The sequence below is a fragment of the Fundulus heteroclitus genome, chromosome 21 (assembly GCF_011125445.2).
Source record: "Fundulus heteroclitus isolate FHET01 chromosome 21, MU-UCD_Fhet_4.1, whole genome shotgun sequence".
NCBI lineage: Eukaryota > Metazoa > Chordata > Actinopteri > Cyprinodontiformes > Fundulidae > Fundulus > Fundulus heteroclitus.
Genome location: NC_046381.1, coordinates 39,726,836 through 39,754,737, shown reverse-complemented (window position 1 = coordinate 39,754,737; position 27,902 = coordinate 39,726,836). Strand labels below are relative to the sequence as shown.

General features: G+C 43.7%; 1 protein-coding gene across 2 annotated transcripts in view; it reads left to right on the top strand.

Annotated features, from left to right (window-relative positions):
- Positions 1-27,902, top strand: part of LOC105919586 (melanoma receptor tyrosine-protein kinase) — a 43,663-nt gene that overhangs the window by 1,776 nt on the left and 13,985 nt on the right. For both annotated transcript variants that reach the window (XM_036124955.1, XM_012854917.3), the window contains exons 2-9: positions 19,015-19,166; positions 20,811-21,012; positions 21,557-21,691; positions 21,770-21,835; positions 21,933-22,051; positions 24,010-24,151; positions 26,737-26,850; positions 26,989-27,115. In XM_036124955.1, coding sequence (XP_035980848.1) covers positions 19,015-19,166; positions 20,811-21,012; positions 21,557-21,691; positions 21,770-21,835; positions 21,933-22,051; positions 24,010-24,151; positions 26,737-26,850; positions 26,989-27,115 — 1,057 coding nt within the window. The remainder of the gene's footprint in view (positions 1-19,014; positions 19,167-20,810; positions 21,013-21,556; positions 21,692-21,769; positions 21,836-21,932; positions 22,052-24,009; positions 24,152-26,736; positions 26,851-26,988; positions 27,116-27,902) is intronic.

Sequence of the window (27,902 nt, the reverse complement as noted above, 5' to 3'; positions counted from 1 at the left end):
CGATCTTTGGGTTTGGATTAAATTTAAACTCTTCAGGGAATAGAGATCAAACTTTGGTGAAGCACTGATTTGAGTGTTTGGAAAGAGCTGATTCCTTGTTTTTGTCTGACAGTAAATGAACCAAACAAAAGTGTGATTTAGATGTCCTGTTGTTGGCATTTTTAAATTTATTTTGGAAGAAACATGTTTACCTTTTACTAAAGATTTATTTTTGAACAGATGCTTTGATTTGACATGAGAAATCAGAGATATTTATATCGGTGGCTTCTCTAATTCTCTCTGATCTCTCTGATCAACATCTGGAGCAAACCCTGATGGTGGGAAACATCTGGTCCAATATTTAGCGGTGCGTTCTGACCTGTGAGACACGGCGCTCCACCATGCAGGGAAATCCACGGATCATCTCAGGATTGTCCAAACGTTATTAGAAGTTGCTCTTGGAGGACATTTGATGCCACTTCCTGTTCATGGCTGTGCTGTTTGGTCCACATCTGTAATTAAGTCCACTCCCTTGAATGAGAGGCAGCTCCACACAAGGATCTGGACTCAGAAGGTCTTGAAGCATCTTTCAGATTCTCCTGCCCTGCTCTGGAGAGACGGTCACACGTAGATTCCATAGAAACATTGAAATGAATTGGGGGATAACTGAAATGCCCGTTAAAGGTGGACGGCCTCCTCGGGGTCAGGGGTCGTCTCTGCCTGAAGCGAAGGAGTTTAGGTACCTGAGTGTTCACCAGTGATGGAGGGACAGATTCTGGCTCCGTCTGCTGGTGAAGGAAGAGCTGAGCCAAAACGAGAACAAAAACTGCCCGATTGTAATAAATAAAGATCAGAATTAGAAATAAATCTGCCCTGATCTACAGAACGGTGAAGGTAGGTTATACAGACTGGATCAGGTGTTATTCTCTTAGCCTTTCTGTTTCCTCCTTCCATCAGCAGAGCTCATCTGTTGGGTCTGAGGCGGCAGGGAATCGGTCGGATCAGCGTCGCCATCGTTCTGTTTCACCATTTTCTGCCGTATCTTGTCTGAGATCAGTGATCATCATTCCCCAGAATAAAACAAGGCCTGCCAGATTATTCAGGGGATTGTGAGCGACGCCTAAATCAGGAGATTTGATCTAAATCTGCCCGACCGCTCGGCTGGAATCGGGGGAAAGAAGACGAGGAATTGTTGAGCTGATAAGATGATGGGAGTGAAAACAGCTGACGGCACGCTCCCTTTGTCCCAGCAGATATTCAGTCAGCAGCAGGATTGTTGGCTCTGACTGACTTTCTGTGCTCTGAATAGACTCTTCTGATGATGCTCCACTCAGACAATCTCTGCAGGCTGCAGCTCCGAGGTTGAAGCTTCACTTTCCTCCAGTTCCACTGAAATTTCTACAAACATTTCCCTGATGGACCCGTCAGTCCGTGTGGACGATCCTCACCGCTCTGTCTGTCGGGTGCTTCATCTGGTCATGGAGGAGGCTTTACAAACACCACCATCTGTCCTGCTGGAAGGTCAACCTCCGTCCCCACAGCATGACGCTGCCCCCGCCGTGCTTCACCGTGTGTGGGGGGTGTTCGTTCCTCTCATGCAGGCATATCATTACATTTTAGATGAGGCTTATTTTGTGGGATTGGTGCAAATAAAACTGAACAAAGTGGTTGTGACGCAAAGTAAATGAAGTTTTTTTTCATGACCGCCTCTCCCGGATTTAAAGTGACTTTTATTTTAAATCAGAATCATCAAAAATAAAGAAATGATTCTTCAGCTGGAGGCGATTCCCTCTGAGGAACTTGCTCCTCGTATTTCATCATCTTCCTGCCAGAACGCAGCGTAACGTTACGTGTGTTTGGAGGATTCACCTGGAACATAAAACCCAAAGTGGGTGGATGAGTGGAATGACTCAGGAGGAGGAGTTTTATGAAACGGAGACACATAAAGCCAGATAATGAAAGCAATAAAAGCAGTTTAATAAACAGTTTAATAAGCAGGTAAAACAGGGAGGTCTCACTCTGCCGTTTAAATACTCTGTTAACTCTGTATCCTGACGGCGTGAAGGAGCTCATTTCTGCTCCTCGGATGGACGAGCAGGTTGTTCCTTCGCTAACATCACGTCTGCTGGGAGTGAGAAGAGCTTCTGGTTTTTATCAGGAAGTCACTTTGTGTTTCAGAGCTCCAGCAAATCATCGGCGCTGCTTGTTGTGACTGCAGGGAGGCAGCAGAAAGCCCCGAGACTCTGTTCAAGGCTCCAGGAAGGCCTCCGTGTGTGTGTGTGTGTGTGTTGGCATAGAGACAGGCCTAAATGGTAACCATGGCAACGCCGTTAGCATAATGAGCAGAACCTTCTTAAGTTAAAAACAAAACCCACAACAATGATGGGCCTATGTCAGAAAACTGATCCGAGAGCAGTGGTGGACAGCCAGAACCCGGCTGTGATTCAGGACCTCTGATTGGCTCGTGGGAGTCTGAAGGGGCGGGGCTTGGTGAGCTTCAGTAATTACAGTTAATCAGCCGGTCAGCTGATCCCAGACTGAGGCAGACTGACTTTATCTGAGGATTTGGCCTCTCTGCTCTCCTCTTTCATTCTTTTTTTTTTTTTTATTTTTTACAACTTTTCATTTATTTTAATCTTTTGTTTTTCTGGTCGTTTTTGACACTTCCTGAAGGATTTAGTTTCTCCTTGGGAGGTTTTATGTGTCACTTTTTGTGGTGTCCAGAACTAAAAACCAGAATAAAGACAGAATGATGTCATTCTGTCTTTATTTCTGTTTCTCTTGTCTTTCCTCGCCTGTTTTCTACGCTTGGTGTAACATATTTCTCATTTATTGTTTGTCCTGCACCACCTTCATCCGACTTTTAATGTTTTTTTCTTTGTGTCGTTTTGTATCGTTCTAACATCTCACTGTCAAACAAATACAGATTTCAGGAGAAGAACTAGAATGCTGAATGGCTTAAAGAGTTCACGGTGTTATTTAGGTGTAATGAGGGTGGGAATGACCAGATTAGCAGGTGAACTGGATCTTAACTGCAGAGGCTCTGCGTGGGTTCAGTGGTTCTCTCTGTAGTGACAGTTAGCAACCATCTGATGCAGCTTGTGGGATTTTCCAACCAGGAATGTGAGGAATGTCGATAACGGAGCTGGGAACGGGTCGGCAGGATTAAACAGGCCGCTGGCCTACCTGCTCTGGAACATGCAAACGCCTTCCTGCAGTCAGAGAAATGCAACTGTGATTAATCAGACTCTGACCGCGTCACAACCCCCTCCAATCGCTGTCGGAGCCATCCCAGGAGGTCAAAGGTGACGCAGAGCTGCAGGCTGGACGGCGGTTGTCTGTTTTCACACCTGCAGCTCGCAGCAGATTCCTGCAACCGCGGCTGCAACAGACCTCTGCTTTCAGGACTGTTTATGGTTTTTAGACGTATTTAAATTTCCTCGTTATGCTCTCAGCCCATCAGATATTACAACACAATATCTAATCATGTGTCTTCATTTACACAGAGAGTTACACAGAGAGTTGTTCTCTCTGCATGTATGGGTTCTCTCCAGGTTCTCCGCGTTCCTCCCACCGTCCAGATACATGGCTGTTTTATTAAATGGTTTTTTATCTCAATGTGTGAATAATTGGTTGTTTGTCCTGTGTGTCTGTGATGGACTTTGCAGATTGGACCAGTTTCGGTTCAATCTGCTGTCTTAATGGCTTTAACGACCGCCCATTACTAAGGGATGGACCTGTTTCTGTTTAATCTGCATGTTATCCATTACAGGCCTTTGTTTGGCAGTAGTATAAAGCTTGATGCTCCACATTACTCCAGACTTTTTGAATTGAGAAAGCTTCCGGGAGAGGAAGCGAAACATCTTCAACTACGGAAAACAAGTCCAGTTGGTTTGTTTTTTACTTTTTTTGGAAAGCCCACTGTAGGATTTAACAAGGCCGTCCCTGCAGATGCAAACGTGTGATGATGATGATGATGATGATGATGATGATGATGATGATTATGATGATGATGATGATGCCCGCTGCAGATAAAACTGTTAGGTGTCTCTGTGCACGCTTCAGCTGAAACCTGACATATTTCCACATATTCTGGCGCCAGGACAAGACGTGCATAAATTAATCCGGATCACCATGTCAACCTTTTTCAAAGCAGATAAATAAAAAACAGCATTATCTGATTTAATAAGAGCCGTTTTATCAGGACAGGACCTTAATTGGGTCTGATCTGCTGCTGTTTGGTCTGCTGCCTCGCAGACATGATTTCCTCCGTCACACATCTTCATTAAATGCTGCAGAGTTGCTGCTTTTTTCTCCGGTCTCCACCGTGATGCTCCATCAGCCTTCTGCAGCGCTCACCTTTCTGGGTCACTTGCTCTTATTTTGCTCATCTTCTGACTTCAGACGTGGAAATAAAAGTAAGATTTGTTAGTAAGAAGCTGAGAAGACAGATGAAAGGGAAAAGCTTCTTTCTGGCCTCAGACATCCTGGGCTGCGTTGATGAGCTCCTCAGACTCACTCAGTGGAACGTGACGTGAAGGTTTGGATTGTTTAAAGACACGCCGTCCCTCTCAGACCGGACAAACACGCTGATTCAGCTTCCAGCTTAACGACAATAACAGCAGAGCCAGTAAGAGGCGCTGATAAAGTTTCCATGGAAGAGAAACTTTTTCCTGATCAGCTTCAGTTACCTGCTGTTTTCCTCATCGCTGTAGCTGTGAGGATGCTGGTGGCTCTTTACGGGAACAACCTGCAGAGGTTTTGTGTCTCAGCCGTGACTTGTTTCACTTTTGGAGGCTCTGCCTGTTAGTGAAAACACATTTGAGGTTGCTACAACATGCAGCGTGTTAATTAGGTCAAAGCTCGTTAGCTGAGCACAAATCCCTGCAGCTCTGACTCCACGTCAGTCAGGAACATCGGCGGTTTTCCGTCAGACGTTGTTTTCTCTGCAGGCAGCTCCAGCAGATGCGGCCTGCTACGGGAATCTGACATTGTTTGGGTTTCCAGAGAGATTGCTGGAGGTGGAGGACGCGTCCCGTCACCAGTGTTCACGGTTAACTGTCAGGGAGGAAGGGACGACTCTGTGGAATTTTCCTGTTAACGGCGGCGCGGTGAAAGTGAAGCGGATTGAGTCCGGGGGAACATGCTCGGTCTCGCTCTGGCCCGTCAACAGCGCCGCAGGCGAGACACACAGGCTCTGCAGAAGTCAAACATGATCCGCTCGCAGAACGATTTAGTGATTAGCTCCTGATGGAGTAGGTTCAGGACGTTCCATTCATCATGTCTCTGTTCACACAGCTGGAGGACAAAAGGAACTACGTGTTTGCTCCGGTCAACAAACACTTTGGGCTTTTCTCTGCCAGTGAGAGTCAGGCAGCGCCTCTGGCATCCTGCAGGTATGAAGCAGGCGTAACTCAGCCGTCTGGGCACTAAAACTCCTCTCATGTGACAAAGTTTACAACTAGCAGCTCGGACGGCTCAGATTGAAGCTTTCTGGGTCAGTCCGGACTCAGCTGAGCTCAAATCTGCTGAGTTAGTGTTTGCAGATTCTCAGCTGGAGGAGACATTCCTGACAGAAGAGCAGCCTGCTGCGTTTCAGCTGAAGCCTTAAACAGAGCAACATTCTCCCCCTGAACCCAGATCTGCTGCAGATCTCAGGTCAGGATTATTAACCTGCAGACACGGCTGAGGAGGTGTGAAGAGTCGCTCACTTAAAGCTGACATGAAGCCGCTTCTCTCCGGGAAATTACCCGAGGTTAGATGCTGCAGACCCTCCGGATCGTTCTTTTCTCCATTAGAGAAATTTACCTCTGAAAATGCTGAACGTTATATTAACTCTTCCCTGGAATAAAGATTTGCACATTAAATAAAGATTTACACATTACAGCTAAAAACTTTCAACCCAAAGTAGCGCATAATTGTGCATTGGACGGAAAATTCTACATCGTTTTCAAAATATTGAGAAAAACTAGCTAAATTTGAGTGCAGCACCACTGAGGCAACGCTGAGGAGCGACTTTCCCTGTGGCTTCAGCTGCTGATGGTTTCTACCAGACTGGCACATCTGGAGAAAGAGTCACTGACTGCAGCAATCCCTCATCCTGAGCAAGCATGTGGCAACAGTGGAGAGGAATATCTCCCTTTTAACAAGAAGAAACGTTTAGCGGAACCAGAACCGGGTCAGAACGAGCACCCATCGGCTGAGACTGGACGGAGAGGAGCCAAACACCATAATAAATAAGATAATAATGTTTTAGGACCGCTCTTTCTGTTTATTAGGTCTGTCAGGGATTTTCTTTCGACTTGGACTGCTTTTTTTAAAACTCATTTTCAGTTCTCTCCCTATAAGCATATTCAGAAAGAAATGCGTATTTGTTTTTAAACACTTAACCTGACACTGACGTGTGAGTCATTCAGAAATAAAGTCAAGGGGTTGTCAGTGTTAACAACACATAATGGACCTCTTGGCAAAGAACCAGCCTTAAAATGGATCTCTGGGCTCTTTGTTAACAGCAGCTTGTCAAAAGGACTCACTTTGTTCCCATTACTGAATAAAAACATAATCTGAAAGCTGACAGAGTTAGATAGAGAACATTATTTTGTGGCCTGCAGCTGATAACCTGCTGAAGAAGGAAGCATCGGTCTTTGATGGATTGTCTTGGAGTTAAAACGTTCAGCTACTGCTGCTCTGCAGGACGTGTTTTTATCTCCTTTTGTTTGTTTGAATCCTCCCACTATGTTTCTACTGACGTAAAAAGTTCTGGAAATGTGTGAAAGTGTAGACACTGAACCCTGAGCTTTCAGGGGTGGTATGATGAATTGATCTGATTGGATGAAGAATAAGGCAAAAAGTGCTGATTGGCCATGAGAGCAGGGAGCTGCAGCCCAAGGAGAATCTTCAAGCAGCCAATTAGAGAGCAGCGTGAAGTCAAGCTAAAAGTTTATAAAGTTACATACCCACCCATCTGTCCACCTCCCCTCACCACTGAAATATAAAAACCAGGCCTCCAGCAATAGAAATAACAAATAAACCCAAAATAGAATGGGAATGCTGAAAAATCAAGAGTCAGACATGCTGTATGAGAGAATAGATGTAATAAGTACTTTTTATTCTATTGATTATAAGTTGATTCTGATGGGCACTGCTCTCTAGCGCCCCCCATTGACAAGCCGCCACTGTCCAAAATACTGCGGGTGGCTTTTTAATACGAGTGTGGAGTTGTTTTCTGATCATTTAATCTGTAGCCATTAAATATGACAGCAGAGCTGAGTTACAGTCAGCCTGCTTTACTCTGACGTGAATCAATAAAAGCTCTTAACGGCCGTTTAAAACCAACGTTTCAGAGCGGAACGATAAGCGTTTCCATTGATTCCTGCTGCAGGGAAGGAGACCGCAGGTCAAACTGTAAAACCATTGATTTCATGTCAGCCTGCTTTTATTAGAGCCACTTTTTAACGTTGCGAATCATTAATAATCTGTTGCCGCCGAGCCGCATCTCTATTTTCTGCTTCATCAAACAATCTGTGAAGACAGGAGTGAATCGTGGAGCTTCAAGCGTTAGAAAATGTGACCAACGGGAAAGTAGGAAGAGACATTTCACACAGAAACAAACTCATGTGGAGCTGCAGGTTGAGGCAGGTGAGGCGCTTTCATTGAAGCCTGATTAAATCTCTGTTCAGGCTTTTGTAAAAACAAGCAGGATCCACATGTGGAGATCTATTCTCACTGAGGATGTTTCTGGAGAATCACGTGTCAAACCTGCCAAACGACTGAAGTTACACTCTGTTCATCTCCTGCAGGTTGGTTTCTGCCACAGATTGTGTCATAGAGACGGAGCTCTCCCTCTGTAGGGGCTAGACATGTACAAATCTTTGGTTTTTACGTAAGGAAACTCAAACTGCTTTGTGTCAAAGATGAGTTTATGGTCCAGCACTGTAGATGGAAACATTAACCAGGCAAGCAGAGAGTTATTTCACATTATACAAATTTTGGAAAAAATATCTTACCACTTTATTCGTTAGCATCTGGTTCTCTGAGCGATATGGTTTGTGATTATTATTGATATCAGTGGCAATGTGGACCAGTTGGTACCTCGGTTTCCTTGCAGCAAGAAGGTCCTGAGTTCAAATCCCAGCCTGGATGGAGTTTGCATGTTTTTCCTGTGCATGCAAGGGCTTTCATCTGACTTGGTCCTTTAGTCCAAACGTAGTAGGTTAACTAGACTTATATGCATGCATGGTTGTCTGGCCTGTGTGTGTCTGTGATGAACTGGTAACCTGTTCAGGGGGTGAGTGAACCCACCTATCTCCCCTGGAGATGAGGTCGTTGTGCCTAAAATCCTAAAAGAGCCCCTAAAACTGGGATTAATTCCGAGCTGAGATCTTCCAGCAGTGGTGTCTGGACTACAACCATCCAGGAGCCATATTTGTACCTAGAAAGAGTGTGTTTAGACCTAAATTTGTGTTTTTTGGGTTTAATGTCAAGTGTCAGTCATTGACTGGTTTCCCAGCAGAGAGTTGAGTCACTGTGGGGGAGTTTGGGTCCATGTCTTGTTGTTCAGGGTTCGTTGGCTCAGTTTGGCTTCAGACTGTGTTTGATTGCATCGAGGGTCCATGGGTTGAGGCAGCTGATTGGGCAACTCGGACTGTCAACAAAGGGCCTCATTGACGGGCAGACGGGTATTAAGGGTAAACACTGGATGTGGTGTTGAGGAGAAGTCAACAGCTGGTCTCTGATTACAGATAATCCAATCGTCCTGACAAACACACAGATCTGCCAGAGCAAGCACATTTTTTCATAGAAAGGCCTGAATCACATGAATGTTGCAATGAAGCCCTGAAACAATATGTTCTGCAGGTACCAGGTGTGGGTGAGTGCTTCTTATCTATTCCTCCATCTGCCGTGCTTTGAAAAATATGATGAACAATCATTTCACTGTGCTTTGATTGGCCGCCGCTCTGATTGTGATCCCCTACATGTTCAGGGGGGGGTTTAGGGAACATGCATTTCCACTAAACAACGGATGGCAGCAAAGTCAAACAAGGAGATTCAAAAGAGATAGCGGAGTTCGTTAAAGCAACTTGTGACTCATTTAATCAGCTAATTTTCTTTGCATCCCTGCCTCGGTTTTGTCTTTTTTTGGGGGGAAAAGGCCCTGTTAGAAACTCAATAGGTGGAATATCTTTAAAAGCAGGAACAGGTAAACTGGCTGGTGGACGAGTAAAAAGCTGTCAACGTCTCTGTCACATACCAGCTGTTGTGCCATGGGTTACAGGCTACTGTAGAGGACCAGTTAACGTTTTGTTCAATCCCGGTGGGTCATCTGGACCAGCCACTCCCTGATATAAGGCTGGAGACGATGTAGCAGCCAATTCGCCAGCTGCTGCAACTATAAAACAGTTTTTACAATTGAAAGCAGAATTTATATGGCAGATTTTATAATTAAGTAGGAAAAGAAAATCAAACTAGGACAGAAAAACAGTATAACTGCATTATTGCGGTACGGCATATTGCGTCACTTCCTCTGTTCTGTTGCTGTAGTGCGAGGTGTGGATTGTGGTTTGGTTTACAAGACTCTCGATTTTATCTTAGATCTCTTTGCTGTGACATCTCTCTGTTTCTAACACATAAGCATGTTTAAAACACATTCTCTGTTGCCGCACTTCACCTTTGAGAACTCGTGTTTCACACAGTTTACTTTTACTCAAGCGTGGTAATAGGTTGGTACACTAGCCTAGCTTTAGCTTTACTATGGCTACCTCCCCTATCCTTCCGTCGGCTTCTCCATCTCCATGGTCACCTGTCAGTGAGAACAGAGAGGGACTGGGATGCTGCGTCCTGGAGACCGCCTGCTTGGAGCAGCTCAGTGTAACAAGCTCGGTGTCACATATAAAACAGTTTGATCTAAAGAGTTCTTGCCGCCGAGAAGTTTGCAGCGTGATGCGGCTTACGCGGTTATAAAAATTGGGCTTTAAACGTACCTGTATGCGCGGACACTGCCTTGAGAATGCACGGACTCCACGCAAACTCAAGGTGGACTATGTATGTGGGGACCCTAAGTCTACCCGTTTTTTCCTGCTCTCTGTGTCTGATGTTCAGTTATTCCTCCGCCTGCTTTAGTGATTTGATTTTGTTTTGTATCGTCCAAAGGCCCTTACTCTTAGTTTTTAGATCAATTCTCAGACTTCTTATATAATTTAGTGATAAACACTGACAAGGTTATTATAATGGGGGATTTTAACATTCATGTTGACACAGAATGTGATAACCTTAGAGTAGCCTTTAAAACTATCCTAGATTCAATTGGTTTTGCTCAAAATGTGCATAAACCAACACACTCTTGGCTTCATACTTTAGACCTTGTGCTGACATATGGCATTGATTGTGAAGAATTAACAGTATTGAGTCACAACCCTGTCCTATCTGATAATTTTTAATAACTTTGAGTTCAATTTAACTGAGGTTTCCACCCCCAAAAGAGGGTTTCGTTATAGTAGATCTTTATCGAATAATGCTGCATCAAACTTTAAAGAGTCTGTCCCCCTTTTAATATCCTCAGTATCACAGAAATGCCTGCAGATAGCAGCAATGTTGTTTCTTCCCATTCAGAATTCGACGTCTTTGTTGAAGGTGTGACTTTGTCGTTGCGTTCTGCATTAGACATTGTAGCTCCCTTGAAAAAGAAGGTGATTATTCACAGGAAGCTGGCTCCCTGGTTTAATTCAGAGCTGCGTTCCTTGAAGCAAAATGTTAGGAAATTGGAGAGAAAATGGCGCTCTACACACCAAGAGGAATCCTACCTAATCTGGAGGGACAGTCTATTGTTGTATAACAAGACCCTTTGCAGAGTTAGAGCAGCATATTTTTCATCATTAATTGAGGAGAACAAAAATAATCCTAGATTTCTTTTTAGTACAGTTGCCAAACTTACCCAGAGCCACAGCTCTGTTGATCCATCCATTTCCTTAGCTCTTAGTAGTAATGACTTTATGGGATTCTTCATAGATACAATTGATGCCAGTAAAAATAAAATAATTGGCATCCTCCCAAACATGATTACTTCATCCTCAGTAAGTGAGGCAGCGTTAGAGGAATCTTTAGAACCTGCACAGTGTCTGAACTGTTTAGAAGCAGTAGAGCTTTCTGAGCTATCTAAAATTTTAGCATCATCTAAACCTTCTACCTGTATGTTAGATCCAATCCCAACCAAGTTGTTTAAGGAGGTATTCCCTTTGATCAGTGGCACTATTTTAGACATGATTAATCTATCCTTAGTAAAGGCATATGTACCACAGGCTTTTAAAGTAGCTGTTATTAAACCTTTACTTAAGAAGCCTTCTCTTGATCAAGATGAGTTAGTAAATTACAGACCTATATCTAATCTTCTTTTCTTATCTAAAATTCTTGAGAAAGTAGTTGCTAATCATCTATGTGAACATTTACAAAATAACAACCTACTTGAGGAGTTTCAGAAGGTCACCAATGATATTCTCATGGCCTCAGATAATGGACTTGTGTCTGTACTTGGCATTAAATTGGCCTCTGGTAACAAAGTAAAAAATCTTGGTGTTATTTTTGACCAAAACATGTAATTTAAATCCCATATTAAACATGTTTCCAGGGTTTTCCTTTTTTCCCCTCTAGAATATTCCACCAAGAGTTCTGATAAAACAAAGTCAAATTCAAGGATTTCCTCTCCACTTTCGCTTTATGCATGCTCAGTATGAGGGATTGCTGCAAAACCATCAACAATGCAGACGACTGTCCACTGTGGCTCTACGCTCTTTCAGGAGGAGTGAATGCTGCTTGGAGAGACTTGATGCAACCTGCTGGGTTTCCTTAGAGAGGAAACTTTCTCACCAACCTGGAGGATCTGATGGAGTCTGACTTTAGAAAGAGCCTTGAGATGACATGTTGTGAATTGGTGCTTTATAAATAAAACTCAACTGAACTGAAGTTTTTCTAACTTCAGGCAACCAAAGATGAACATTCCTCATATAACCTATGTATTGTCTCTAATTGGAGCCCATTTCATGTGTGACATGAGAAGTTAAAGAAAAACCATAGCCTCTAAAGGTAAACCAGTGTCAGATTGAGAACAAATAGCCTCATAATTCACATGTTTTACAATCCTACCAACATCTCAGGACACATGAATCTGTGTCCTGACACCAGAACCTGGTTTCCAGCCCCACAATCTGTCACTTCGAAGAAAAACAGTTGACTTGTTGGTTTGACCCAGAAGCCTTCAGAGGTGCATGACCTGCTGATGGTGACCCTGAAGGTTCAGAACAGTCTGTCCAACTAAAACACCCGCCCACCAGCAGTCTGAGTGGGTCTAGCTACGATTGCTGTCAGTAGAACCCAGATTTATCAGTGAGGCAGAGGAAGGATGGATGAAGAGGAGTTCTCAGATCCAGTTATGTCATGTCTGTTTGCTCTCTGATTCATCTGTGGTTTGTCTCGCTAAGCTGTGAGAATCTCTGATGGGTACGGGCAACAAGCTTCACGTTTGGGATATGTCGACGGAAATGACTGCGAAAAGACGGCAAGAAAGATGCATCAGTCTGCTGCTGCTAACAGGCCCCAACTGGACCATGTTTGATTCAGCAGACGTTTAGTTTTACTCATATAGTAAATGTACCATTGCGTCATCACGGGGTCTGAAAATTCCCCAAATGAACATAGAATGACATTATGAGGAAAAGCTGTTAATTAAGAAACTCAGATTATAATACTTTTCCTGGTTTAATCTAACAAAAATGATCTAATATTTTGCTTTTTTGCTCATCATGTCATACCATACCATCTTTATTAAAAAAGCGCTTAAACAAAGCGCTGTACATTTCTACAAGCTAGAACAAATCCATTAAAAGGACTAAAATAAAAAGATAATGCATGAAAACACTTAAAAGAAACAATAAAACCAATTTAAAATGAAAACTAAGTCTCTTTAGTGGTGAAAGCCAAAGAAAAGTAATGGGTTTTAAGGCGAGTTTTAAAAGTGGGCAGTGAAGGAGCCTCTCTTATGTCCTGGGGCAGGTTAATACACAATTAAGGACCAACAATGGAATCAGCTTCATTTCATTTGTAATTGTGCATCATTACATTAAAATACATCAGTACACAGAAAGGTTAGAGGGCCATCCATCCATCAATCCAGCCAGCCAGAGTGATTCATCAGTTTGTGAAAATGTGATCATGTGGATCTATGTTTAGCTGCTTTCCTACAGGCCCGACCTGTTCCAGAGCAAACAGCGTGTCATGATGCGTTGTGTGTTTTCCTTATCAGGTCATCTTGTCTTTCACTCCAACACCCTTGAAAGCATTTCAATTAAAGCCAGAGATGCGTGTTGGATTAACGCGGAGCTGTCGCTGCGTGAGACTGCGGTCGCATTTCCTCTCTTTACTATTCACAGTTTACCTCTACGACATGTTGCACAATCCTGCTGCAGCTCTGACTCAGTCATCTCTGCCATATTAAGCTTTTTACAGCCACTTGGGGAATAATTACTACACTTTAGGAAAAATCACACTGGAGGCCAGAAAAGTGTCAAATGCAGAAAGCGGGGAGGAAACACGTGTTTTTTGTAAAGCTGTCCTCATCGCTTCAACAATGGCCAGTAAATCTGAAACTGGAAGCAGCAGGATGTGCTCAAGGATTATCTCGCACCATTACATTGTTCTGAGAACTGACTGCAGACACACATTTAGCACATCACTACAGTTTAATTTTTTATTGTTGATTCAAGAGTTGAAAACTTCCAGTTGCTGTTGCCTGGATTTACATTTTTATTTGGTCCATTTGATCTGATTCCCTGAACTACCATCATTTTAGCGTTTTTGCCACCGTGGCTTGTCACTTTATAGCTTCTCAGAGAGCGTTGCTTGGTCCATTCAACTTAAATATTTCTTTTCTATCTGAATATTCCTTATCTGTTCATAATTGCTCAGCATTTTCCCCTTCTGATAAGTCTTTCTCTTCTGCCGTACAACATTAAATGTAGCTTTTTATTGTGTTTTTGCTTTTTAAGGGTATATTCTATGAATGTTCTCTCTTCGTTTTTCCAGGAATGTCTTTGATTGATGTGCTATATGTGAATTCTGAGCTGGAGTGTCACCAAAATGTCATTATGGTTGCATAATGACAATAATAACTCTCGATTCTTGCTTTTGCTGGTGCACATCATTGTCCTGTTTTTAAACGTTATTTATTCTTTCATTTTTTCACTTAGTGTTTCATTCCTTGTCGAAATGTCTATGAAATAAATAAACAATAGTGATCTCTCTGGTACTTTAATAATGGTTAAAGATGTAACAATAGTCCTGTTATGTCTGTATTACAGACGGCAGTCTTTCAGTACACATTCATCTCTTTTGTCATGTTTTGCCTATTTCTGCTCCGGTGGGTTCATGTTTTGATCCTGTAAAGCATTTTTTTATTAAATCTGCAAATTTATTATCAAATCCACCTTTGGACCCAAGTCATCTCTGTTTCCCTACATTGACGTCACGCTCCAGCCCACGGTCCTTCCGTCCGTCGGTCCATCCATCCATCCATCCATCCATCCATCCATCCATCCATCCATCCATCCATCCATCCATCCATCCATTCGCTTTATCCTTCATGGGGTCGCCAGGGGTGCTGCTGCCCATCTTCAGGGCCCACGGTCCATGTTTGAGTAAATTCATCCCTGAAAGGCCCACAAAGAGCGTGGAGAGGTGCTGCGCTGTTGGAGCACCGGGTTTCACTTCCTTTAGATGCTTTTCTAGAGTTGGATGCAAGTCCAAAAGGAACTTTATCCAGAAAAACATTGACTCCTGTCAGCAACTATCTAGACATGGACAGCAGTGAGTGCTTAGATCTCCCTACATGTTAGTCAGCATCTGGATTTATTTAATCTTCCACAAAATCACACAGAGTCCAGATTCATATTGTTATAGTACGTCGGCCATCTTCCTGCGTAATCCTGAGCTCAGTCACAGTCGGCTCATAAAACTTCCTGAGAAACTAAAGTTGACTTTTAGAGATGTTCTGTCAAAAAATAAATAATTCAACGAGCCTCTTAGGAGGAATTTCATTTAATAAAACCAGAGGAAACATATCATGTGAAATCCTGCACTGCTGGCCATCAGTTTGGACACATGTGAGCCAATAATTACACGATGAAGATGGATCTGATGCAGAGCAGATCCACGCTGACAGAAAGCTGCAAGACCCGAGAGCAGAGACAGCTTTATGCTCATGTTTAATGCATGAGGGTCCTGGTCTCTGCACTGAAAATCTTCCACATTTGATCTTTATGTCTCTTTCTCTTCTGTGGATCACATGTCAAAGTGTCCCTTTGAATAACTGTATAATTCAGCACAAGCCAGTTGTGTTCAGAAGGTTTGATGTTTGGGATCGTAGCGGTCCAGGAAGACGGCTAAACTGTGGGAGAAGCAGTGAGGCGTGAACGGGGACGGATGTTGACGGGTCTGCGGTACCGCGGGAGGAGAGAAGTACACAGGAGAGGAGGAAGGAAAATAAGGATGTTTGGGAATAGGGGAAAGGATGGGGTGTCAACGTAAGGATGGGGAATAAACGAGTGGGAGAGGACGGATGGCGGGGAGAAAGGAGACACCTGGGAGGAGTGGGTGGGAGGTCAGAGAGGGAGATGGAGACGCAGAAAGGAGAGAGAAAAGGAATCAGGAAAGATGAGAGGAATTGAATAAGTGAAAACAGGAAGGAAAGAAGGAATAAAGGGCTGAAGGAAGGATAGAGATGGAAGGAAAGGAGCGAAGGAAGGAATAAAGAACAGGAAGAGGCAGTAAAGGAGAGAAACAGCTGAAGAGTTTATTTGTTGAAGTCGTGGCTGTTATTATTTCTGGGTCCAGATGTGGAGAGCTCCCCCCAGCCAGCCGTCAGCCAATCAGGGACAGCTACGGCTCAGCTGTGTTGTTTCTGTGACATCACAACAGGGCGTCAGCCAATGGGAATCCAGCCAGAGGCCCAAAGTTCGGAGCAGAGACATTATCATCTAATTTCAGCCCTCAGTCATCACTGCGTCACCATCACTGATCGATCTGATGACGGTTCCTTAAATCCACAGCAGGATGCAGCGTCACTTTCTACCATTCAGCGGCTCCTGATGAAGCGTCTGGATGGTGACAGAGAGCAGCAGATAAAAAGCAGAGACGGCTGCTTCAGTCAGATATCCACTGGGTCCCACTTTAACATGTCAGGCTGAAAAGGAACCAAAAAATAGTTTATTTATTTATTTATTTATTTATTTATTCCTCTGATTTAGTTACAGACAGTTGTGTTATAGACGTGAGTCCAGCAGAGACACAAGAGGCCAATAATGATCAGCTGCAGCTGATTTCCAGTTTTCTGACCAGCTGACTTTCACTGATGGATGGTGAAACAGATTCTTTAAAGAGAAAAAGTAGTTTATAAGCCAAAAGGAAGATTAATTAGGTTGAAAGTGTCTTCATATTCACCCATCAAAGCTAAAATACCTCACCTGTATCTGATTCTTACTAAACTCGGTCCGTTCTGTCAGCTGCAGTGTTTAGGGACAGAAAACGGTGGGAGTTCTGAGTTTTGATGTCTTTAATGAGCAAAAAGAAAAGCTGTAAAGATTTGGTGGAGATCCAAGTTTTGAGCCGATAAGGGAAAAATGTTTGATCTCTGACCTGTTGATCGGTTCTGACTGTCAAACTATCAGGATTTCCAGTCGGATAATAACAACCCATACATTCCCAGTTCATGTAAATCTGAAATAAATGTCCATTTAAGTTAATCTGGTGTTATTTAAAGACTTATTCTTGATAAACTTGATTACAATCACAAAGTTTAGAAAGTGCTGTGTGGGCCGCCTCCTGTCCCGGGTCAGGAAGCAGGGTTTGCTTCTAACTTGGGCCGGCTCTGAGCCTGCGGGCAGCAGTGAGGACGGCCGTGACGACTGCAGCTGACCCAGGATGTGATCGGGTTCCTGGTTCCTCCGTGACTGCATGCAGATGTTGTGACATGGCTTCATGCAGCTATTGTTTTAGAACAGAAACAATGCCGCCCTGATTCCGCGCTGCCTGCATTCTCTCTGGGCAACGCGTGTCGTAGAACCAGATCAGGCGTGGAGGAGGAGGAGGAACCTGCCGGCATAAACTCCAGCCTCCTCTGTGATGTCGCAGTGCCAGGGACTGATTTCAGTCGACCTTTCACAGGCAGATCCCCTCAGAGGTCCTACTGACCTCTGAGCTGCTGGAGTCTGGACCTGTATGCAGTCGCTTGTTTCTGACATGTCAGCCGCTGCAGGCGCAGAAGTGAGCCTGCAGAGCTTCATTCCTGGCTGACATCTCTGACTCACTGCTGCCTCGTTAGTCCTCCCTCTGTGTTTCTTTAAGGACCCGTGTTGGAAACTTACCTGTGCAACCTCACCTGCACACCACCTGGGAGGGTGTAACAGTAAAACAATTGACACGCGTCCAAAGAATGAGCTCATTTTAACAGGTTTTAGATAGGATCAGGTTGGTTTGGATTACTTTAATAAACAACATCATCATCATCATCAGGAAACAGTTTTTTTTTTTATATTCATGTTTGTTTGTTGATCAGAAATCTTTAATTGGGACAAAAACGTTGACGTCTTTAAAGGAGCAAATAGTTTTTAAGGCACCGACCTACTACCTACATATTGTTGGAACAAAAAGGAAATAGTTAAAATAATCAAGTTGTCGTGTTAAAATAGTAACTAGGTACAGTTACTAGTTACTTTACCCAGAAAGTAACTTCAATTCAATTTTATTTATATAGCGCCAAATCATGAAACATGTCATCTCAAGGCACTTTAAAAAATCAAGTTCAATCATATTATACAGATTGGGTCAGATTATACAGATTGGTCAAAAATGTCCTATATAAGGGAACCAGTTGATTGCATCAAAGTCCCGACAAGCAGCATTCACTCCTGGGGAACCGTAGAGCCACAGGAAGAGTCATCTGCATTGTACATGGCTTTGCAGCAATCCCTCATACTGAGCAAGCATGAAGCGACAGTGGGAAGAAAAACCACCCATTAACGGGAAGGAAAAACCTCCGGCAGAACCAGGCTCAGTATGAACGGTCATCTGCCTCGACCGACTGGGGTTACAGAAGACAGAACAGAGACACAACAAGAGAAACAAAAAAGCACAGAAGCACACATTGATCTAGTAATCTGTTCTACATTAGATGGTAGTAGCAGGTGAGCCGTCTTCTCTGGATGATGTCACAGTTAACAGAACGCCAGACCAGGTGTACCTACTATGAAGAGAAAAGAGAGAGAACAGAAAGTTAAAGAAAACTGAATTATTAACTCAAAGTAACTAGTTACCAGGTAAAGTAACTATGTAGTTACTTTTTGCCATCTAGGAAGTCAGAGAATTTGGACGACTTTCCTTTTATTGGACCATTGAAATGCTACTGGGTTCAATTATCAAACATACAATGCATAATTAATTAAATGGACTGAATATGTGAAATAAATCCCAGTCCACCATGTTGAGTGTAGCAAACATCAGACAAACAGAAGTTGCTCCTATTTAATGACGTAGACCAGCGATTGAAGCCAAATGTCAAACGAGCAACAGAATCCGGCAAAAAGGTTTCTCTGGAATCTCGTTTGGTGTGAACGCTCCATAAACTTCCTTTGACAATCAGCGTCAGGTATGCCTTCCCCCGTTCCCGGCCCTACGCACGAGAAAAAAAACTCGCTTTCAAGAAAAGTAACGCGCCACGGTATATTGTAAATAATGTAGAGGCGTACCAGAAATGAGAAAAGTTATTAGATTTCTGAGTTACTGACAAAATAACGCCGTTATTTTCTCCCAGCACTGGTTATTATAAGTAATGCTGTCTTTTCTCACTAACTAGTTACTCAGTTAGTTTTCATGTTAATGTGTCAGGTGGCTGAAGACCACATTTCTTTCTGCTGCCACGGTCCCAGCAGAAACAGCGCCTTTCTGTGGCTGTTAGTGGAACTGCATCCAACGTGCTGTCCTGTTCTCTGCTCTCAGTGTGCCAGGGGATGAGCAACCAGCTGACTCTGCTGGGCAACCATGACCACCACTATAACAACATGAGGAAGGTGTACTCCAACTGCAGCGTGGTCCTGGAGAACGTGGAGATCACCTACACCAAGGAGAACCAGGACCTGTCCTTCCTCCAGGTGCGTCCTGTATTTGTGTCATCGCTGTGCGTCAGGGTCAGGCCTGGCAAGGATTCTGCAGCAGCTCACCGCTCTGCTTTGTCAGCACATTAATTCATCTTACGTTTCTGATACAAAAAGTTAACATCTGTCACCTCCACACTGCATAAATGGAGCTAAAACTAAGTAAACTTTTATTGAAATGAGTTGTCCTTGATTTGAGCCGGTAAATAAGATGGAATGAGTATCTTTACCCCTAAAATAAGATAGTTGCACGTGAAACAAAGATAATGGAGATGAGTTGTTCCTATTTGGCAAATAATCTCATTTACCTGCTGAAGTCAAAGACTAATAAACTCATTTAAAAATATTGTTTACTTTTAGTTCCCTTTTTGCAGTGCAGTTGTTCTCTTGCTGGACGTTTAAATTGTTATCGTCCTCACATGCAAGCAAAGCTGGAGCTGTGGAGCATTTTCAGAGCCCTGATCCAGTCGTCATCTCTATTTTCTTTAAAAAACGCCGGGATTTCCCTATGACCAATGTCAGGCGGTTTTGATCCGTATTTCAGGGTCTCTAAAGATTTATTCTTTGAAATTTGTTTTTTCACTCATTCTCAGTCCAACACTGGATCGTTTACTGACCATTCAATCATCCAGGCGTACTGTAACTAGCCTCCTAAACCCGAGAGATTAACCTCTTCTGTTGACGCAAAAGATAGATCGGCAAAGAAATAGTTTTTAATTAGATCTTTAGGCTCTTTGTGACCAGCAGTTCGCCACAAAGACGTTTTGTTTTCTATTTCTTTAGTTAAATCTGTGAAAAACACCAACACTGGCACCGTTTGACAGTAAGAAAGCAGAATTTTATCCCCTTATCCAATAGTTTTAATCTTGTTTGATTTAAATGGCTCTGCTCACCTCAGTATGCTGAATGCTTGAACTGATAACACATCCCTTCAGCCTTTTGATTCGTTTGGCTAATAATTATCTGATAAAGAAAAAAGCGTGGAAATATAACATCTGTTGTGTCTGTGGGTCGTATACGTCCTTAACCGGTGTCTGTCTAAAAAAAATGTCGCCATGGTAACACATGGGGGCAATAAAGATGCTTGATTCTTCACCTATCAGGTGCACATAGAGCATTGAAATATTTTTTTTCTCCTAGTCAGTTTATCCGTTCATATGAAAAAATGAAAGAGAAAAAATTGACATGACAGGACTTGATCTGCTGCAAAATGCACTTCTTTTCCTAATTTTAGACCCACTTTACATGTTTTTTGGATAAACCTGCATGCAGCGTGTCAGCTTTAGCTAGTCACAGCTTTTAGCTGTCATCTGATGTAAGAACCTGAATTAATTTGGGATTTATTTTTCCCAGCCCACCCTATGCTGATTGTATGTTCACAGGCCAGTTGTTTATTGAGCCTGGAGGTTCCCAACTAATCCCAAACAAGTTCAGACTTATTGCTGATCTTGAACAGTAAATTAAGTCATTTCGGCCTCTGAGGCTGGAATAATAGACTGATGAATGAATTGCAATGAAGGGACCCCTGCATGTCCATCACCAGTGCAAACACCATGGCAGAAGAGTTTCTGGAGAAATCTGCTGTTGAGCTGACTTCCAAAGACCAAAGCAAATTAAAGCTCTTTCTGTCTGTCTCCTCAGTCCATCCAGGAGGTTGGCGGCTACGTCCTGATCGCCATGAACGAGGTGGCCACCATCCCGCTGGTCAATCTGCGTCTGATCCGGGGACAGAACCTCTACGAGGGCCGGTACGCCCTGCTGGTCATGTCCAACTACAACAAAAGCCAGTCCACTCAGAACTACACCGCCGGGCTGAGGCAGCTGCAGCTCAGCAACCTGACTGGTGGGTGCAGCAACATCTGCAAATCCAGATTATATAGAGGACACACGCAGCAATTACCCAGAGCCGACAGTGGCCGTACAGAAAGTCTGCAGCTGAGGGAAATCTTAGCTGAAAGTTTTAGGACAAGGCGTGCTTCAGGAGTTTAAAAGCCTGTGGGGTTGCGCAAATAAAGGTTTGTCAGTTGGAGGTTGTTGGCAGCGGGCCGGGTGGGTGGAGCTGCAGCATCGTTTAAAAGCCTTCTTTCAACAGCACATTGAGATCTGGCTGCGGGAAATAGACCGCTCCCTGACAATTTCTGCCCGGTGACGTAGGCCGTTCAGCCTGATGGGTTTAATGTTGTGTGTCACGCCTCCGCTGTGAACACAGGGCATCGTAATGGTTCCATAATGGCTGGACTGGTTTGGTGACACAAACGCTGGTGGATGCTGGTGCACTGATTTATGCATTCACTTTAATTACCACATAATATTTTACAGAACAACAGTTTTGTTGTTGTTTTTCTGCAAATGTTCATGACTGCTTTTTTTTCTTTGCATCCCCACAGAGATCATGTCAGGAGGAGTAAAGATCAGCTTCAATCCTCTGCTGTGCAACATAGAAACCATCCAGTGGTCGGATATGGTGGACAAAAACAGAAATCCCAGCATGTATTTAAACTTAAGCACAAGTAAACGCCAATGTATGAAAACCACTCTGAATATCCACCTCTGTGCTCTTCCTGGCTGTTTGTGGTCAGTAAATATGAATGTGTTTGCAGGCGGGATCTGTGATTCCAGCTGTAACGGGTCGTGTTGGGCACCCGGACCGGATCACTGCCAGAAATGTAAAGTCTCACCCTTCTTCCTTGTACATCCGAACATCCTGTCTGTTTAAATATCGAGTGAGGTTGTCCTTAACCAATCTGTCTCTGTCTCTGCCAGTTACCAAGCTGTTGTGTGCCGAGCAGTGCAGCAGGAGGTGCCGCGGTCCCAATCCCGCCGACTGCTGCAACGAACACTGCGCCGCCGGCTGCACCGGACCCAGAGCCACAGATTGCCTGGTCAGTATGAGAGCTGAGGACCAGCTGAGGGCTGGCCGTGGTCTGGGTTACTAGAAAAAGCTAAATAATATGTAGATAAACTAACTCAACGCTAATGGCTAACCTGAAGATCAATAGAAGGGTCGCTAAAGCTCAACATACCAACTCCAGATCTGTTTGGAGGCGTAGGAGCCGGAGTCATTTTATACTCCACTGCAGCAGAGCTACCAATGTCAGCTTTTCTGAAGGACCTTTGAGCCGATAATGATTGGAAATTTAATTAAAGACACTTTAGGAGGGCGTCAGACATGCGGTTTTGGACACAAAGGCAGGATTTCAACAAATGTAGTAATATTAATAATAAAAATATCATCTTTATTGTCATTGAAACATACATTACAACGTAATGTGTTCTCTGCTTTTAACCCATCCCCTTGGGGAGCAGTGGGCTGCCATGTGCGGCGCCCGGGGAGCAATCTGGGGTTAAGAGTCTTGCTCAGGGACCCAGAGTGCCGGCTGTGGGGATTGAACCGGGTACTTGCAACCTTCTCTGAGTGCAAGCACACTGCTCTAACCACTAGGCCAGCACTCCCCAAATGTGCAGGAAATTGTGCTGTAAAAATAATTACCGGGACATCACCACAAGACCTCCATGTGTGTGTTCATTAGCAAAACTAAAATATTTAAGTTAAGGATAAGTGACCCTTTAGGTACTGACATCTCAGCCATCTGCAGATTTCTAATGAACCGTAAGGACAGAACTTTCCCTCAGTGGAAGTCTTTTGGTGAATCGTGCCGTGTCGGTACTTTGCACAACTGTCCTTCCTCTGCAATGTCCAGCCAGGTTGTCCCTGCCTGGGACATTGCCTTCAAAAATAGATAAACAATACAATTCTGTGTGACTGGGGAGAAGGTGCACAGACGTGTTGTTTATTGCAGCCAACAACAAAACATTTGTCCTTTAACTCATGAGAACGCGCTCCTCTAAAAATGAGCGAGAGGAGCTCCACTGGGGTTTCTGGCTGAAGGACAGAGACCACGCAGATTGTGATGTAATAATCTGGAGGTTTTTGAAACGGTCACCAACAAAACATTTAGTTATTGCCAACAGCCAGAGGTTGGTTTTTTTTTGGACTGTTTCTAGAAGCAGCAGAGAACCAAAATAAACTTAAAAAGTCTTTATTAAGTCCCATTTATGACACTTTGGGGGGAAAAGGTGGGCAGTAATGTTAGCTTGGCAGTGGCAACAAATGGCAGCAAAGTTGACAGAAATCAGTTGTTTGTACAAAGTTTTAAAAATCTATAAAACTCTCATATGTAAATCGGTAGATTTGCAGTGAATGAAAAAATATATATTCACCTTTAGGTGAACAGGGAATTATCACATTTTTAAGCGGTTTCGATAAAAGCCTTAAATTGAAAGAAGAAATTTAAAATAGTGATCAAACCGCAGCCAATCTTTTCAGAAGCTTTGGTGCTTTGAATTGGAGTCAATGGCAGAAAGAATATCAGGATACACACTGCACTATTTAACTCAGTGATTAGAGGAGTAAAAAAACTAAACAATCAAAATCATTAAAATGTAGAGAACAGTCTGGGTAAAAAAAACACAAGAATGTATCAGGGGACTCAGGCGGGGGATTAACGGAGCTGCAGAGGACATTTCTGTCTTTAATGCAGCTTCAGGACCAATCAACCGTCTTGGAGGAGGTGAATCGATTTCACCATCTGGGTTTTGAACAGAACTTCTCTTCAGCATCGTTGGGAATGAATCTGGACTTTTGTTCATTCCTTTCTCCTCAGACATGAGCTTCCCATCAGCTGCAAAGCTCCTGCTTCCTGGAAACCACAAACTCGACCGTCCAAAGCTTTTTCCTCCTCTTTAGCAAACAGACACAGCTCCAGACTCTTTGTTTCATCATTTCTAGAACAGCTTTTTTTGTTTCTAACTGCTGTTGCTCTCGGTTCCCCTCCTGCAGGCCTGCAAGGACTTCAACGATGACGGCACCTGTAAGGACACTTGTCCTCGTCCGCGCATCTACGACCCCCAGCTCCATCAGGAGGTGGAAAACCCCAACACCAAGTACACCTTCGGAGCAACCTGTGTCAAGGCCTGCCCTCGTAAGTACAGTTTTACGTCTTCAAGCCCCTGTAGAGCCCCCTGTAGGCTGCAGCCAGTATTGCATGATAAAACATTCCTCCAGATGAGTACTTGATGGTAAAATATTTGACGTTCCTGAAAATGCAGCTTTAGCAGCCAGTAGAGTCTTACATTTATAGACAGGAAACTAGTCCGATTAGGTTCCTCCTGCAGCTGCTGACCCTCCTCTACATTATTTATCACCCCACTGACGTGTTGGCAGATGTTTCTCAGCAGATTTCCTTCAGACTCCCACGTTTTGTTGTCATTAACAGTAATCTTGCTGTTGATCTGAGAAGATTAACAGTTTGGAGTACCACTACCTCTGAAAGAAGTCCACAGCTCGATGCTGCATGGCTGTGGGTGCAGCGTTCTCTGCTGTGAAAGCCTCACTGTGACTCCTGCAAGTTCTGGTCATTGTTGGCCGATCTGCTCTCTGACTTTGGTTGGAGCGTAAATCTTCTCGTCTGGCTTTACGCGTGGCTCTCCTCATGGATAGCTGCAGCTTGACGGTACTTTTGAAGCAGGAGCCTCTTGTATTCTAACGGAACTGGCTTTAATTTGACTTGTGTTGCTATACAGCTTGAACGTGCACGTGATTTTGCAATGCATTTTGGGTAACTTTGCTGCTCATCCTGCTCTACATGGAAATTTTTTCTCGGCGACAATAGAAGCCAACATACCTGGAGGAGACCTGCGTTTCCATTTAGAATCATGGCAAATGTAAGGAACCTAAGAAATAAAGTGGAGGAACTGGATGCTTTAATAAAACACCAGAAAATGTCTAGAGAGGCTAAGTTGCTGATGCTAACGGAGACCGTGCTAACGGAGCAAATCTCCAACATAAACATTGACGGCTTCCGTCTGATCTGAGCCGACAGGCCGAGAGACGGCGGTGAGAAGAGAGGAGGAGGTGTGGCCGTGTTTATTATTGACCGATGGTGCAGCTCAGAACACGCGACGATTATAGAGAGACTTTGCAGAAAGGACAAAAAACTGCTAGCTGTTGGTCTGAAGGTGGTCATGCAAAACTAGAGACACTAACGTTCTGGACTTACTGCATGATAACTGCAAAGAGGCAAACAGCTCCTCATCCCTCCCTCCCCTGAGCTCCGCTGGTCACCTTCTAGTCCATCTCCAACCTGATTACAAACCCCTGGTGATCAGGGAGCCTGTGGTGAAACAGGGAGGAGACGGTCAGAGGAGGCAGAAGAAGCCCTGAGAGACTGTTCCAGCTCCACTTAGTGGGAAGAACTGTGTGACCCTCATGGAGAGAACTTAGGTTAAATAACAGAATGCATCACTGACCACATCAAGAAGGAAGACCAAAGCGAGGAAGGCTGCAGGTCCAGATAGCATCAGCTCCTGAGGTGCTGTGCTGAAGAACTGTGTGGCATCATGAGATCTTTAGCATCAGCCTGAAGCAGAGGAAAGTACCACAGCTGTGGAAAACCTCCTGCGTGGTAACAGTGTCTAAAACCACACACCAGAAGACCTGAGCAGCTACAAGCTGCTAGCACTAACATCACACCTGATGAAGACCCTGGAGAGGCTGATCCTCAACCATCTTCACCCTCTGGGGAGGTCTTCACTGGATCCCCAAGATTCAAGATCCTTTATTGACACTGTATGTTACTGCCGTGACATTCCTTGCAGGAAATACTCTGGCTTAGACCACAACAGACAATAAACGTGTACAGCTTTGATAGATAAAAGATAAAACAGCTTTATCAGAGTCCGGGGGCTTTGATATCAGTCCTTTTGCAAATTATATGAATCGTGTTACATAGATTAGTCCGTCCCTCATGAATCACAAGAAGTGAAGTAATGAGGTACTTTATGCGATGATTTTGAGGCTACATCTACAGAAATGTGCAATTTGATATTCCTGAGAGAAGAGTATGCAAATAGGCAATAAGAGTAAAGTGGTTGTAACATATGAAGAACATTTGATGGACAACATCTTAGCAGGGGTCTGTGTCGCCCTCTGCTGACGAACCACAGCAATAACAGTGGAGGGATTTAATAATGGTGGACCACCGTCTCCCATCAGGGGGCGATTGCCCTCACAGCTCTTGGGAAGAAGCTGTTTCTTAGTTTTGAGGCTTCTGAAGCGTTTACCTGAAGGGAGAGGAGCAAACAGCGCATTGCGCCTGGGGGGGGGGGGGGGGGGGGGGGGTTTAGTGGAGATGTGTCTGGCCCTTCTTTGGACTCGTTCTGCTTAAATAGAGATCCTCCAGACGGCATCCCACAATCCCCTGCTGTTTTTATATAAAAAATGCTGACTTGTTCATTGGTGTTTGCTTTGTTAACATCTAAATTCTTTTGAAAACAGATCTGCTGAATAGATTCAGCTCCTCACCATCTCAGCTTGGGATAAATACTGAATTTCATCCGAACTGTGTTCATGCTCATGTGCTTCTCTAAGTGATCTCATTTCTATGTAAAGATGAACTGAGGTTCAAATTTAGTCTTTTCCATTTTCAGATGCACTTTCTACAGTCCCTCTCTCGTCCCGCATGAGGATGCAGATTTCAAAGGAACCTTGTTTTTTCTCTCTTTGCAGACAACTACGTGGTGACAGACGGCTCGTGTGTTCGCTCTTGCAGAGCAGGAATGCACGAGGTGCAAGAAAAGGGGATTCACCGCTGCAAACCATGTGAAGGAGTCTGTCCCAAAGGTAGAAACACAGACACACACACACAGAGACACACACACACACACACACACACACACACACACACACACACACACACACACACACACACAGACTCCAGTCCAGAGCACGGTCCCTAAGCTGGTGCCGGTCTCCCTGCAGTGTGTGATGGAATTGGAGTCGGGTTGCTGACCAACACCATCGCCGTCAACTCCAGTAACATTGAGTCCTTCAAGAACTGCACCAAGATCAACGGGAACATCATTCTCCAAGAGTCCTCCTTCAGTGGGTGAGAACATCTTCACCTGTTTCTTCCTAAATCTGCCTTGAGGTGAAATGGAGCTGCTTCCTCCAGATCAATGAGTTCATGAGGATTTAGACACAGACCTCATTCTGTTTGAGAACAAGCCACAGGTCAGTGTTCGGGTTCTGGCTCTGAACCAACCTTCACACTTCGCTCTGGTGCAGATAATTAGTCACTGCTTTATAGATGTGAGGAAATAATTCAACAAAGTTAAATTGAGAAATCTCTCAGGTCCTACAGCAGTTTTTTTTTATCTTCCACTGCTTCTTCTGGTAAAATACTGTTGTATATTCTGCTAAATGGACCACATGTGGCTCTTTGGCTGCAGCTATGTGGCTCTAATAAAGCCAAATAAGACATGTTTTTAATTATTAGGCCAATAAAATGTAATGGTTGTAGAACTTCTGTATGTTGTTGTTTTTTTTTGCCTAAAATATCCACAGCCAAAGAGGACTAATACTAATGTTTTTTAAAAGCCAATTTATGTTGTTGTGATTCATTTTCTTCCCAAATCTGGGAAAAATATATTCTTGTTTAAATTAGCAAAATGGTAAATCTTTTTAGTTCATGTGTATAAAATCTGTTTTTTGAGCCTCTAGACAGATTTAATTTTAAAGACGCAGAACCAAAAGTGGCTCTTTGAATCCACAAAGGTTGGTTTAATGCACCTAGCTTTTTTTTGCTTCCATTTTATTATTGCTGTGCTACAGCTCCATCACAGTAATGATCTTCCACTGCTATTTGCAGATGAGATTAGAGTTTAATCAAACAG